Source organism: Prionailurus viverrinus, chromosome E2 (assembly GCF_022837055.1).
Source record: "Prionailurus viverrinus isolate Anna chromosome E2, UM_Priviv_1.0, whole genome shotgun sequence".
In the NCBI taxonomy this organism is placed as follows: domain Eukaryota; kingdom Metazoa; phylum Chordata; class Mammalia; order Carnivora; family Felidae; genus Prionailurus; species Prionailurus viverrinus.
In genome coordinates, this window is record NC_062575.1 from 48246752 (window position 1) to 48260241 (window position 13490).

Below are 13490 nucleotides of genomic sequence, written 5' to 3' on the forward strand. Positions count from 1 at the left end.
AGGATCTTTTTTTTTTTTTTTAATTTTTTTTTCAACGTTTTATTTTTATTTTTGGGACAGAGAGAGACAGAGCATGAACGGGGGAGGGGCAGAGAGAGAGGGAGACACAGAATCGGAAACAGGCTCCAGGCTCCGAGCCATCAGCCCAGAGCCTGACGCGGGGCTCGAACCCACGGACCGTGAGATCGTGACCTGGCTGAAGTCGGACGCTTAACCAACTGCGCCACCCAGGCGCCCCTAACAGGATCTTTTTTTAAAGGACGAAAATACTGAGAGGACAGGGCAGATTTAGGGTTGCCAGCCCTATTTTCTGGAATCCTGGCACCATCTCCTGGCTCTGAGGCGTTTCACCTGCCAGCTTGCTCCGCAGATCTGAAATTGGCAATACCGGTGAGTAGTCAGTGGGCGCCTTCTGGTCTGGTGCCGGGGGCACAATGGTGGCTGAAAGAGTCCCAGGCCCCGCCCTCTTGGAGCAGACAGGTGCCCTGACAGTGTCAGCCCAGAGTGGTCGGGGCCAGGATGGGGACAGTACAGAACACCCGGGGATGAGAAGGGGAGAGCGCCGAGGGCTTTCCCCAGTTTTCTCCTATGCCCAACTCCCTCTGAACCTACCTTTTAGCTTCCTGCTCTGACCGCAACACAGTTCTGCCCGGAAGGCATGCCTTCCGTCCAGCCCTTCCAGGAAGGGGCTGTTTTCTTCAACTCAGCCCTCAAGCCACCAGGCCTGCAGATGGGGTGAGACCCTCCTAGTTCCTCATTGCCTAGCTCCCAGAACTCCAGAATAAACTCTCCTCTGCATCTTCCTACCGTGTCCTCTCTGCCTCCTCCCTAAGCCTCTGACTCTGAAGTCTGTGCACTCACACTGTAGCCCCGGCTCCCATTCCTGTTGCCTGTTCTCCAAAGTCACCGCGGCTCACCTCATAATTTTTGCTCCGGGCCTGCTGTCAATCAGGCTCCTCTTACCGTGATTCTTGGTGATTTCAACTGTTCTGGCCCCTCAGTGCCTTGACCTTCTCTCCTCTAGTGATCTTGTCCTCCACCCAACCCTTCCTTCCCATGCTCACACCCCAGGTGGGGTGGGGACACAGTGGTGACTGTGGCAGCCCAGAGGTCCTAGCCCAGTGGGGGAGAAAGACCCCTCCCCAGAGAGCAATGCCCCCGCCCAAACCGCAGCCCCTTCAGAATCTAGTTCCGAGCGTCTCAGTGTCTGCCCATTGCGTCAGGTCTCTCCAACTCACGCCCTCTAAAACTACTGTGCCAATGACCCTTCAGCCATCAATCCGTTAAACTAACTTCTTCCCTGTCCCTCACCCCCTTCATGATCACACCATTCCCATCGCCCAGGATGATTCCTCATCCATCCTTACTACTGCTCCGTGGCTCATATCCTCACGCTTTGTACTTGTTTCTTTTTTTTTTTTTTTTACCCAACTGAGTCTACCCTCTCTCTCCTCTGCACTTGCATCCTGGCAGCTGAATGTGGATAGAGAAAAACCCGCACTCACTCTGGCTGGTCTCACTTTGGATTCATGATGACAAACCCAAGTGGGCCCTAATACTGCCCAGCCAATCCTACCGTGTGCCCTGAATCCATTCATTCTCCCATTTTTTCTTTTTCTTTCTTTCCTTCCTTCCTTTCTTTCTTTCTTTCTTTCTTTCTTTCTTTCTTTCTTTCTTTCTTTTTCTTTTTTTAAAATATTTATTTGTTTTTGAGGGAGAGAGAGCGTGCGAGCATGACTGGGGGAGGGCAGAGAGAGAGGAAGACAGAATCCCAAGCAGGCTCCGCACTGTCAGGGCACAGCCTGACGTGGGGCTGGAATCCACAAATCGTGAGATCACGACCTGAGCCGAGATCATAGAGACCGATGCTTAACTAACTGAGCCACCCAGACGCCCCTCCCATTTTCTTATTTTCCCTATTAGTAGTATCGGCAACATGTTAATTTTTAAATGATATGTCAAAGCATAATTTATATATCATAAAATCCATAAGTATATGTATGGTTCAGTGAATTTTAGGAAATTTATGTAATTGTACAACCATCACCTGACCTAATTTCAGAATACTTCCGTCTTCCCATTTCCTACAGATGGAATCACACAATGATGGGCATTTGAGTTGTTTCCAGTTTTTGGTTATTATGAATAATGCTGCTAGGTACATTCATGTACAGATATTTGTGTGGAAATATGCTTTCTTTTTTTTTTTTTTTTTTTTTTTTGGTAAAGAGTTCTAGGAGTCAAGTGACTGAGTCCTATTGTAAGAGTATGCTTACCTTTGAAAGAAACAGACACACTTTTCCAAGGTGGACGTATTTTATTAAAAAAATGTTTTAAATGTTTTATTTTTTTGAGAGACAGAGAGAGATAGAGAGCAAATAGGGGAGGCGCAGAAAAAGAGGGAAACACAAAATCCAAAGCAGGCTCCAGGCTCCAAGCTGTCAGCACAGAGCCTGATGCGGGGCTCGAACTCACAGACCACGAGATCATGACCTGAGCTGAAGTCGGACGCTTAACTGATTGAGCCCCTCTCTTTCCCTTTTTGACCCTTCCCTCCATCCAATTGTTCATCTTCTCTTCATCCACTCTTTTAATCATCCATTTCCTCCTCTTCCCATTTCTCCACCCCTCATTCACCCATTCATGTCCCCTTCCTCCCTCCCTCCCTTCCCCCTCCTTTTCACCCATCCACCCATCCATCCATCCACCCATCCTTTCACCCCCCAATAAATATTCATTGTGTGCCAGATGCCCCAGGCATCTGACAGCTGCTGTGCAAGTCATGGAGGAGAAGGCATAAGACACACACATCAGCATGCAGTTTAGCCCAAGATATTTATTCAGTGCTTTCACAGTTGGCCTCAGTGGCTCATCAAAGGGGTAGAATAGGGTAGGGGCACACAGGGACACTGTGCACTCTCCAATTATTTCAGTCTCCAGGAGGGTCAGGTCCTGAAGTCCTCATTCCTGGTGGATGGCTGATCAGCTGTGACTGTAAAAGACAGACTCTTAGCACTTCCTCTTGCAGACTGAGCACCTACCCCGACCTTCTGCTTCCCATGAGGGCCCCAGCGCCCCTACCCCAAGCGGCCTGGCTTCCATGCTACATCCCTCACCATGCGGAGAAGTCCTGCGCTCTCCAGCTCTCCAATGTCGCCTTCTGGGAGTCATGCCCATCATTGGTCTGGTCCCCGTCAAAGTTTCCGCAGGCCCCACACAGCTTCCCAGCATGGTCACTGCTGACCATCACGGCCAGCTGCCCGTTGGTGCCAAGCCACACCTGGACCCCTGCCTTCTGCTGGACTAGCACAGAGCCATCAGGGTTCTGACGCACGGACACAGATGTTAATACCTCAGCTGGGAGAGCCACTTGGAGACCGTTGACCTGGTGGTGGTTGAGGAAAACACAGAGTGTTACCAGGATGGAGACTCCAAGCAAGACAAGAAGTTCAAGGAGCAAAAAAAGAGACACAGGTGCTGAAAGCGATGAAGATGTGGATGGATGCACTGAATGGAGAGATGTATACACAGCTAGCTGGGGATTTGGGCAGAGGTTCAAAGGACAGAGGACAGATGGACAAAGAGACGCATCAGTGGATAAATGGTCATGCACAAAGCATTCTAAGGGCAGCCAGGATGGTGGGGAGCACTTTATGCCAGACAGATAAATACATGATCAAACCCCAACATCACCCTGTTCTACTTTTCAAAATAAAAGAAGCTTTAAGCATGTCCTGTAAGTTATTGGTTCTCTAACAAAAGCAATTGCATGACTTAATTTTTCAATGCTGATGTCTAAAGACAAGTAACGACCTGTAAAGTATCACAGTTATGTGAGAAAATTCCTGTTTCTCTATCATAAGCTGTGGACTCAGTAACCTTGGTAACCCTATCTGAGTTTTTCCTTTAAATAACTGTTGTCTCTTTTCACTGAGTTAATCCTTATAAAGTTAGACTCTCTGGAAAACCTTCTTTGAAAGAAAAGTTCTTTTTTTCTAAATGTTTTGGGTCTGGGTCTTCCTCTGGCAGATGATTGGAAAGATAGGTAGATATACCTGGATGGATGGATAGGTGGATGGATGGATGGATGGATGGATGGATGGATGTGTGGATGGATGGATGTGTGGATAGATGGATGTGTGGATGGATGGATGGATGGATGGATGGATGGATGGATGTGTGGATGGATGGATGGATGGATGTGTGGATGGATAGATGGATGTGTGGATGGATGGATGGATGGATGTGTGGATGGATGGATGTGTGGATGGATAGATGGATGTGTGGATGGATGGATGGATGTGTGGATGGGTGGATGGATGCGTGGATGGGTGGATGGATGGATGGATGGGTGGGTGGATGGATGGATGGATGGGTGGATGGCTGGATGGATGTGTGGATGGATGGATGGATGTGTGTATGGATGTGTGGATGGATGGATGGATGGATGGATGGATGGATGGATGGGTGGATGGATGGATGGATGGATGGATGTGTGGATGGATGGATGGATGGATGGATGGATGGATGGGTGGATGGATGGATGGATGGATGGATGGATGTGTGGATGGATGGATGGATGGATGGATGGATGGATGTGTGGATGGATGGATGGATGTGTGGATGGATGGATGGATGGATGGATGGGTGGATGGATGGATGGATGTGTGGATGGATGGATGGATGGATGGATGGATGGATGTGTGGATGGATGGATGGATGGATGGATGGCTAGAAGATAGGAAAGAACATCTGTGTCACTTGGCACCTAGCCTGTTGTAGAGGGAACAGGGCCGAATGTATTCACAAAACCAAATTTTTCCTGGGAATCATCTGCTGGGGACAAAGTGGTGATCAAGACAGATGGGACCATTGTCCACCTGTGGATTATATTCTAGTGATGGAGAAAGGCAATAAACACAAATAATGGATAACTTCAGATATCGAGAAGTATGTTGAAGGAAGTAAGAGAGGGTAATAGCATTGAGACTGGGATGGAGAGGGAGAGCTTCTGTAGCTGGTCAGAAAAGGCCTTACTGTAGAAGGAGTACTGGAACTGAGACCTGGAGGGTGAGAGGAGTCAATGCATGCAATCTGGGCAAAGAGCCCTGTAGCAGCGGGAATAGCCAATGTGAAGTCCCAAGGCGGGAACAAGCTTGGTCTGCTGTACAAAGAGCAGAAAGGCCAGTGTGGCCAATCATTAGCATGGCTAATGAGGGAAGGAATTACAGGAAGTGGGGCTGGAGGCCACCAGGAGTCAGATCACACAAAGCCTTGTAGGCCAAGGAAGGCAGGTGGCTTGAGTTTGGAATGCTGCTCTGGGAAGCCACCGTAGAGTTCTACCCCTGATCTGATTCACATTTCTAGAGCATCTGTCTGCCATATAGAGAACTGTTTCTTGACAGAGGGGCAAGGGAAGGTCAAGGGTAGGTGTCTGTTAACCTGAATTATGGATCAGGCAGATGGCCAGAGAAAAGGAATAATTGGTCCTGATTACCCTAAAGAGAGAACTCAAGCCTCCCTGCTTCCAGCAGGGCTGAGTCTTGGACCATCTCCGTGTGTTGGTGGGAGGGCACAGACCATCCACTGAGGGAGGCGTGCATGGATCACGGCTGTATCTCTCTCCTGAATCCAGAGAACCCCAGTGGATGTCTCTGCAATCAACAAACAGGTCATGGAAATAGGGACGTGCTCCTCTAGGGACTTTAGTGTGGCCTGACATCCATGCTTGGGTCGGGGTCTCTGTCACGTGGGCCATGAATGATTAGACCATAAGTCGGCATCAGCTCTGTTTGGCCAAACAGATCCTCTCTCAGAAATTTGAAATTGGTGTCGTGAGAGCTATGGAGTTTGGTAAATGCAAGGCAGCTCTAAGTGAGAGGAAGTCAAGGGGCAGAAGGGAGGGGGCAACGGGGCTGGAGCAGACTCCTGGAGGCAAACAATGACAGGCCTGAGGGGGTCCCGAAGAGCAAGATGAAGGGCAGGTGAGGGAAGGATCAGTGGCCCAGTTTTGTCAGAGTCCAGAGCAAGTTCCCACTGAGCACCTGGAAACCATCTTGGTCCCTTGTAGCCACGGTTACCACCAGCATCTTGTTCTCATCAAAGTCGTTGGAAACAGAGCCTGGTGCTGATGGGTTCAAAGCTGGTGGGATCCCAGGCACTGTCTGAATTACTTAAATAAATGATTTCACCTTCTTAGGCCCTTGTTTATCCTCTGTGTTAAATGTCGATAATAGCAGTCCCTGTCTTGTGGGTATGTTGTGGGGAACCACAGAGAATGAAATGGATTTGGTGAATAGCAAGTCTAAAAGACAGAGGCATAAATCCAGATAATACTGCCAGGGCACCTGGATCCAGCCACTCCTGAGGCTCTCTCCCTGGATTTTCTAGTTATGTGGGCTAGTAAATTCCTTTTTGCGCAAGGCAATCTGAATTCATTTTCTGTTACTTGCGACCAATAGAGTTTCAATGAACACTATTATCAAAACTACTAATTCGCTTGAGTGTGTTTTTGCTCCTCGAGAACTCAGCCAGAACAGAGGGACTAGGTTTGAAATACCGAGACCAACACAAATTCAGAGACTAAACTGCGGAGATCTGGACAAAGAAAATGCAAGACAGATGGGCAGCCAGGACTGTGGGGACACTGCAACAGGAAGAACAAAAACCCAGGGGAGACAGTCCCCCGCCCCCTCATGCCCCGGCTTACCCACACGCCCTTCTTTGGGCTCACAGTCACGAGCCCATCCTGGAAGAAGATGTGAGCCTGGCCCACAGCTTCAACTCCGCCACGGCAAGTCTGGACATCAGCGACCACACGGTACCAGGGGATGGTTTTCTGTAGTCCCGGGCAGCGGTAAGACATGTCATAGATGCCAGGGGAGGTGGCTGCTCTGCGGAGCCCATCAAAGGTGGTGAGGTCGGAACCCACCAAGAGGGAACAGAGACCTTGGGGGACCCAGCAGTCCCGGGCCTCAGCCTGGACTTCACATATGCGGCCTGGCGGGCAGCTGGCTGCCTGGCACGTCAGGCCGGTGCTTGAGGAGCAGGAACAGCGCTTGCTGCAGTCTGAGCTCAGCAGTGAGGAGTTCACCTGTGCACAGAGAGAGGGGCCAGGTTACCGCGGTGTGATGGATCGGAACCTCCAACACAATCCTCCAGCCCTCTGGACCTACACAGAATGATTTTGCAGCAACTTACTTTAAGAGATGAAATTTACGGGGTGCCTGGGTGGCTCAGTCAGTTAAATGTCTGACTTCAGCCCAGGTCATGATCTCACAGTTCGTGAGTTCAAGCCCCACATCGGGCTCTGTGCTGACAGCTCAGAGCCTGGACCCTGCTTCAGATTCTGGGTCTCCCTCTCTCTCTGCCCCTCTCCCACTCATGCTCTCTTTCTCTCTCTCACTCAAAAAAAAACAACATTAAAAAAAAAGACAAGAGATGAAATTTACTTCCCCTTCCCCCACGAATCTGGGCTCACCTTACAACTATACTTTGGTTATTATAATGCAGCAGAAGCAATGCTTGTACCAAATTCAAGCTTGCACCTCAGGGACCTTACAGCTTTCTCTCTCTCTTTCTTGGAACCCTGCCCAGCCACCATAGGAATAAGCATGGGCTAGTCTGCTGGAGGATGAGACCCCATGGGAGAGAGACAATGATCCCAGCTGATGCCACTGTACTCCAGCTGGCTCTCAGCTGACCCACCTTCTCTATGTTCACTATCTGATGACCTCATCAGATTTCATAAAAACCAAAAGCAACGTCTGTTCCTCATTTGGACTCTGGCGCAGGGGAGCAGGTAGTCGTTGTAGAGGACATTATGAGGACAACCAGTAAAGTTCAAATACAACCTTTTAGAGTATTGAATCAGTGTTCATTTCCTGATTTGGAAGTTAATCTCATCATAACCCTGTAAATGAACTTCCGTCTTGGGGAGTGCATGCTAAAGTACTTAGGGGCGAAGGGACACTGGGTCAGCATCATACTCTCAAATGCTTCAGAAGAAATGTGCGTATAAACTTACACAGAGAGGTTGCGAAAGCAAACGTGTCAAAAGGTCAACAAGAAACTTAAACGACAGGTATCTGGGAGTGCTTTGTACGATTCTTGCAAGTTTTCTTAAGTTTGGATTCTTTAAAAATAAAAGTCTGGGTGGCTCAGTCGTTAAGCATCTGACTTTGGCTCAGGTCATGATCTCACAGTTCATGAGTTCGAGTCTCACATCGGGTGAGCTTGTGCCCCACTTCAGGTGAGCTTGAGCCCTGCTTTGGGTAAAACATGAGCCCTGGGTGAGCCAGGCTTCTCTCTCTCTCTCTCTCTCTCTCTCTCTCTCTCTCCAACTCTCTGCCCCTCCTGGGATTCTTCCTTCTCTCTCTCTCCATCCCTTGCTCACTTGCACACTCTCTCAAATAAATTAAATAAATAAATAAATAAATAAATGTCTGAAAACATTAAAAGAACAGATGTAACAAAAGAGATAAATACCATCTCTCTACGGATGGCTCCCCAGCCCAGACTTCTCTGGTGAATGCCAGACTCACGAATCCAGGAAACCTGGCACAGGCAGAGCTGTCAGGGCTGGGATGGGGGAAGCACAGGGGTAACCCAGCCTAGGGGATCAGGGAGGGCTTCCTGGAAGCAGTGAGACCTGGAGGAAGGAGAAGTTTGGCATGTCCTTCCCCAGAAGGCTTGAACTTCCAGGCCTTCTAGCGTATCTTACCGCCATTAATAAAATGGGGATGAGGGAGTATGGAATGTGGTCATTCATCTTTCCTTTATTTGGTAAATAGGCTTGTGAGGGGGCAGGGTGCCTGGTAGTTCAGAAGGTGGGTCCAGGCTGCTGGGGTGTCAATCCCAGCACCCCCTGTTGCTAACGGACAGCCTTGGGCTGACTTCTCTTTGTTGCGATAGTGCCTGGTGCATAAGATCATTAAATGAATTCGGGGCGCCTGGGGGGCTCAGTTGGTTAAGTGTCTGATTTCGGCTCACGTCATGATCTCACGGTTTGTGGGTTTGAGCCCCGCATCGGGCTCTGTGCGTGAGCGCAGAGCCTGCTTCGGATCCTCTGCCCAACCCCCCCACTGCCTCTGCCCTTCCCCTGCTTGTGCTTGCTCTCTCTGTTCTCAAAAATAAATATTAAAAAAAAAAGGATCATTCAATGAATTAATATCTGTTACAAACTTGGCGCACAGCAAGAGCTCAGAAAACATCAAGCACAAAAATTAATCAAATTTTCAACTTCTATCATGAAACGATTGCCAGCCTCACTACCTGCTGCACCATGTGTATGTTGCTGGCATTTGTACCCTATGATGAAGGTGGAGGCTGAGGCCCAGTGCCCGGCAGGGACCTTTCAGGCACAATGACACTGGATCCTCAGATACCCATGGTACATGGATGATGATTAACCCCGTATTCTAGATGAAGAAAGGCTCAGATGAGGGGACTGTAGGAGGTGGGGTAACAGCCCCCCAAATATAACAGGTCTCAATTCCTGGGACCAGTCAATGTTACCTTACGTGAAAAAAGGGGTGTTTGCAGATGTGAGAAATTAAGGATCTTGAGATGGATAGACTTCCCTGGGTTACCTGGGTGGGCCTTAAATGCAATCACATGTATCCTTATAAGAGGGAGGTTTTGTGACACACACAAGGAGGAGGGGAAATGGGACACAGAGGCAGAAATTGGGGTCAGGTGGCCACAAGACAAGAAATGCCTGCAGCCACCAAAAATGGGGGGAGGAAAGGAGTGGATTCTCTCCTGGGGCCTCTGGAGGGAGTGCTGTCCTGCCCACACCTCGATTTTGCCCCAGTGACCCTGATTTCTGACGCTGGCCTCCAGAACTGTGAGAGAGAAAATTTCCCTGGTTTGAAGCCACCAAGGTTGCTTGCGGTCCTTTGTCTCAGCAGCCTCAGGAAACTAAGACACTTTACCAGCATTGAGTCACCCCACTGGGAAATGGAGGTGGCTCCTCTGTCCCCATCCTTGAGGGTGTCGGCAGAGAAGCTCTGAGTCTCCCTCGGGCTCCTCTACCCTCCCTGCCCACCTCCAGCCCAGGCTCACCGGCAAGTAGTGGCCGTCATGGGTGCAGCCGCAGTCCTTCACGGGGACGCAGGTGCCCTGCGAGAGCAGGAAGCGGTCGTCACACTCGCAGCCCTCAAAGCAGCGGCTGGTGCAGCCCGTGAGGCCGGAGAGAGCGGCACAGGAGCCCTGGCAGGAGTGCGTGCAGGTGGAGTAGTGGCTGTGGGCAGGGCACTGGAGCGCTGCAGAGGGAGGAGAGAGGGCGGGGTCAGGCCTGTGGGTGTCGGGCCCTGCCCTTGGCATCCCACATATGGGATCTGGGCTGGCATGCTGGGGACACCAGCTATGAAGACAGTCTCATGCCCTGCCCCATGGAGCTCATATCAGTGGAAAAGACAGTCCCAGTGCAGTGTGTGATCAGGGCTGCAGGGGGAGGCGTGGACAGAAAGGTCAGGGCCGGGATGAGGCCAAAACAGGGAGTTGTGAGGACCCCCCTGGGCTCTGCCTGAGCAATCGATGGATGGTGCCGCTGTCCGGAGATGCAGACTTGGGGTCAGAGAATCAGAGGGTCAGGTTTGGGGTGAGATGCGATGTCATATGGGAACACAGCAGGTGTGAGGGACCCGAAGGACACCCAGGGGTAAGTGTCCAGGAAACCACTGGACCCCCGAGGCTGGCAGCCAGGAGAGAGGTCAGGGCCGAAGACAGTGTCCCCTGTCAGCACTGAGGACAAATCTAAGGCCACAGGGGTGGATGACGGCCCCCGATATGGGTGCTGTCCTGCGGAGAATGAAGGAGACACAGCCCTGCCCTGGGAGTTTGAAGGAAATGTACCCCCATCCTGGGGGGCCCAGGTGAGTCACAGACTCAGGCTGTATTATGTGAGCTACTGGTCTGTCTGACCACCCCTCCCAGGGCCCCACAGAAAGGGTTCAGGATGAGTCCTGAGAAAGAGCTCTGTCTGTGGTTTCAGGAGCGTGGGCCCCTGCAGGGAGCCTGAGAAAGAGTCAGCGGGGCAGGGGGGGAGCAGGGAGGCAGGGAGTGCTATGGGAGAAGCTGGGGGCGGGGGGTGTGGGAGGGACATGCTTCAAGAGTGAGGCACTGCTCCTGAGAGGCAGACAGGACAGGAGCAGGTCAGGAGGAGTCCCTGAGCCTGGTCTGGAGTCTTCCGAGGGGCCCCCCTGGACACTTACGGCAGAAGCTGTCTGTCCTCCAGGGTTTCACGGCCCCACCGGACGCCTGGCAGTCCGCCATGTAAGCGGCCAGGCTGCGGCAGAGGAAGGTGGTGTTGCCTTTGTGGACACACAGGTCGTACACGCACTGGCGGAAGTACTCAGAGGGGTTCAGCACCGCGTGGCAGCCCGCGAAAGGGCCCTGGGGGTCCCGGACCCGACCGCAGGCCTGGATGTTCTCATAGGGCGCTGTCTCCTCCGCTGAGCACACGGGGCAGCCGCCCGGCCCACAGCCCTCGCCACAGCCCTGGGAGGAGCTGGGCGCCCGCCACCCGGCTCCAAAGGCGTCCACGCTGGGGGCCACGGCGCCATTGGGCAGGACAAAGTCATCGCTCCAGTTGCCGTTGAAGTTCCCACAGAGGCCACAGAGCCGGCCATGGAAGGGGCTGGGGACAGATATGAGGACATGGGCATCGCCGTCAAAGAGAAGCCGCAGTCCCTTGGTTGTCTGCAGAACCATGTTCCGGCCCTCGGCGGTCACCCGCACACGACCTACAGCCACAGGCAGGGCCACAGCCTCGCCATCCACGGTGACCTGGGTGGAAAGGCCACGGAGGGGTCAGGGACTCACAGTACCACAAGTGAGACAGACCCCTCAGACTCCTGGCGTGGAGCTATGTCCCTCTCAGGCCCTTTGGGGTTGTACTATGTCCTTGGACTGCCCAAGGGTGGGATTGTGTCACCTTCAGACCTCCAGATCTGTGTCACCCTTAGTCCCCTTGGACTGGGGTCATATCTCCCTCAAGCCCTCAGGGTGGGCCCTGTCCCACTCAGAACCTGCCTCCCCGCCCCCCCCCTCCCCAGAGTGGGGCCACGTCCCCTTCAGACCCCCAGGGTAAGGCCACATCCGCTTACTTACCCTCGGCCCCCGTGCCAGTACCACCACCTGGCCAGCCACAGTAACCACCAGCTGTTGGGGATCTCCAGCCGCGTTCTTCTCAAGCACAATGACAAAGTCCTCGTCCCCAGGCTGTGGGCGGCAGACTTGGGCCAAGATGTAGGAGCAGGAGCTGTGCAGGTCATAGACACGCCCATCAAGGGTGACATAGTGGATGCCCCCGTTGGCCAGGCAGCGGCCACAGCCTGTAGGGTGACAGGCCTGGACACCGTCCTCCACTCGGCACTCCTCGTAGGGTCCGCAGGCCGCGCCCTGCTGGCAAGTGACTTGGCCACCCGGCCCGCACTCGCAGCGCCGCTCACACTCAGGGCCTGGGTAGAAAGACTCGCCCAGAGGGTAGTAGCGGCCCTCGTGGAGGCATCCGCACTGGCCCACAGGCACACAGGTGTCACCGCTGAGCACGAAGCCGGCATCACAGACGCAGCCCTCCCGGCAGGTGTGCACGCAGCCATCGGGCACAGAGAGGCTTGGGCAGCTCACGGGGCAGGAGTCACCGCAGAGCTTGTAGTGGCTGTGGGGAGGGCACTGGAGGGCTGTGGGGACAAAAGGGGAATGAGCCGGGAGGGCAGAGGGAGGGGCGGGGGGGGGGGGAGGGTGACAGAGTGGGAGAACCGGCCCAGGGGAATCTGCATGTTCTGCCTGAGAATATTTCATGAGCGAATCCATCCAGGGATCTGAGCAGAGTGTCTGATCCAGTACATCTAACTGGGGGATTCGGTGTGGGGACGTGGAGACCAAGTCTCTCTGACCACGTCGTGGGTCGGCCTAATCAAAAATTTCTATAGATGAAGTGAATTTGACCACCTACATCTGACCAAGATATGCGGGATTGGAACCAAACGTGTGGGTATCTTGGGGGGTGGCTCTGACCGGGCTACGGGACCAAATGTATCCCGTATCTCTGGTGTGAATACACCTGACTGTGGATGGCTGGCCTGGAGCCTCTGATGGAGTGTCTCAGAGGACAAGGTTGGTGTCAGTGCGACTCTGACCACGTATATCTGATTGGGTGAAGCTGACAGGATAAATCTGACCAAATGTGCCTGAGGGGGGAATTGCCCTGGACTCTCTGACCGTGAGCCTGTGGATATCTACCTGGGGCTCTGTCAGGGTCACGATTCTACCTGGGAGTATCTGCCCGAGTGTCTCTAACCGGAAGGGTCCCTGGCTGAGGTTATCAGACCAATTCTATCTGACCTTGTGGATTTCAGTGTTTGAAACAGTGTAGGTGCATCTGACCAGGTGTAACTCTCTAGGTCTCTCTGACGAAGGGCACCTCGCTGAATAGCTGTGACAGGGTCAACCACCCCAGTCTATCTGACTGGGATATCTGAGCA

General features: G+C 52.5%; 1 protein-coding gene across 1 annotated transcript in view; it reads right to left on the reverse strand.

The window, feature by feature from the left end:
- Positions 1 to 2826: 2826 nt before the first annotated feature.
- FCGBP (Fc gamma binding protein) overlaps positions 2827 to 13490 on the reverse strand; it is a 40416-nt gene continuing 29752 nt past the window's right edge. The window contains exons 15-20 of the mRNA XM_047836724.1: positions 12115 to 12686; positions 11217 to 11790; positions 10066 to 10265; positions 6710 to 7093; positions 3117 to 3385; positions 2827 to 2992 (exon numbers count right to left, since the gene is read on the reverse strand). Coding sequence (XP_047692680.1) covers positions 2983 to 2992; positions 3117 to 3385; positions 6710 to 7093; positions 10066 to 10265; positions 11217 to 11790; positions 12115 to 12686 — 2009 coding nt within the window. The 3' untranslated portion in view covers positions 2827 to 2982. The remainder of the gene's footprint in view (positions 2993 to 3116; positions 3386 to 6709; positions 7094 to 10065; positions 10266 to 11216; positions 11791 to 12114; positions 12687 to 13490) is intronic.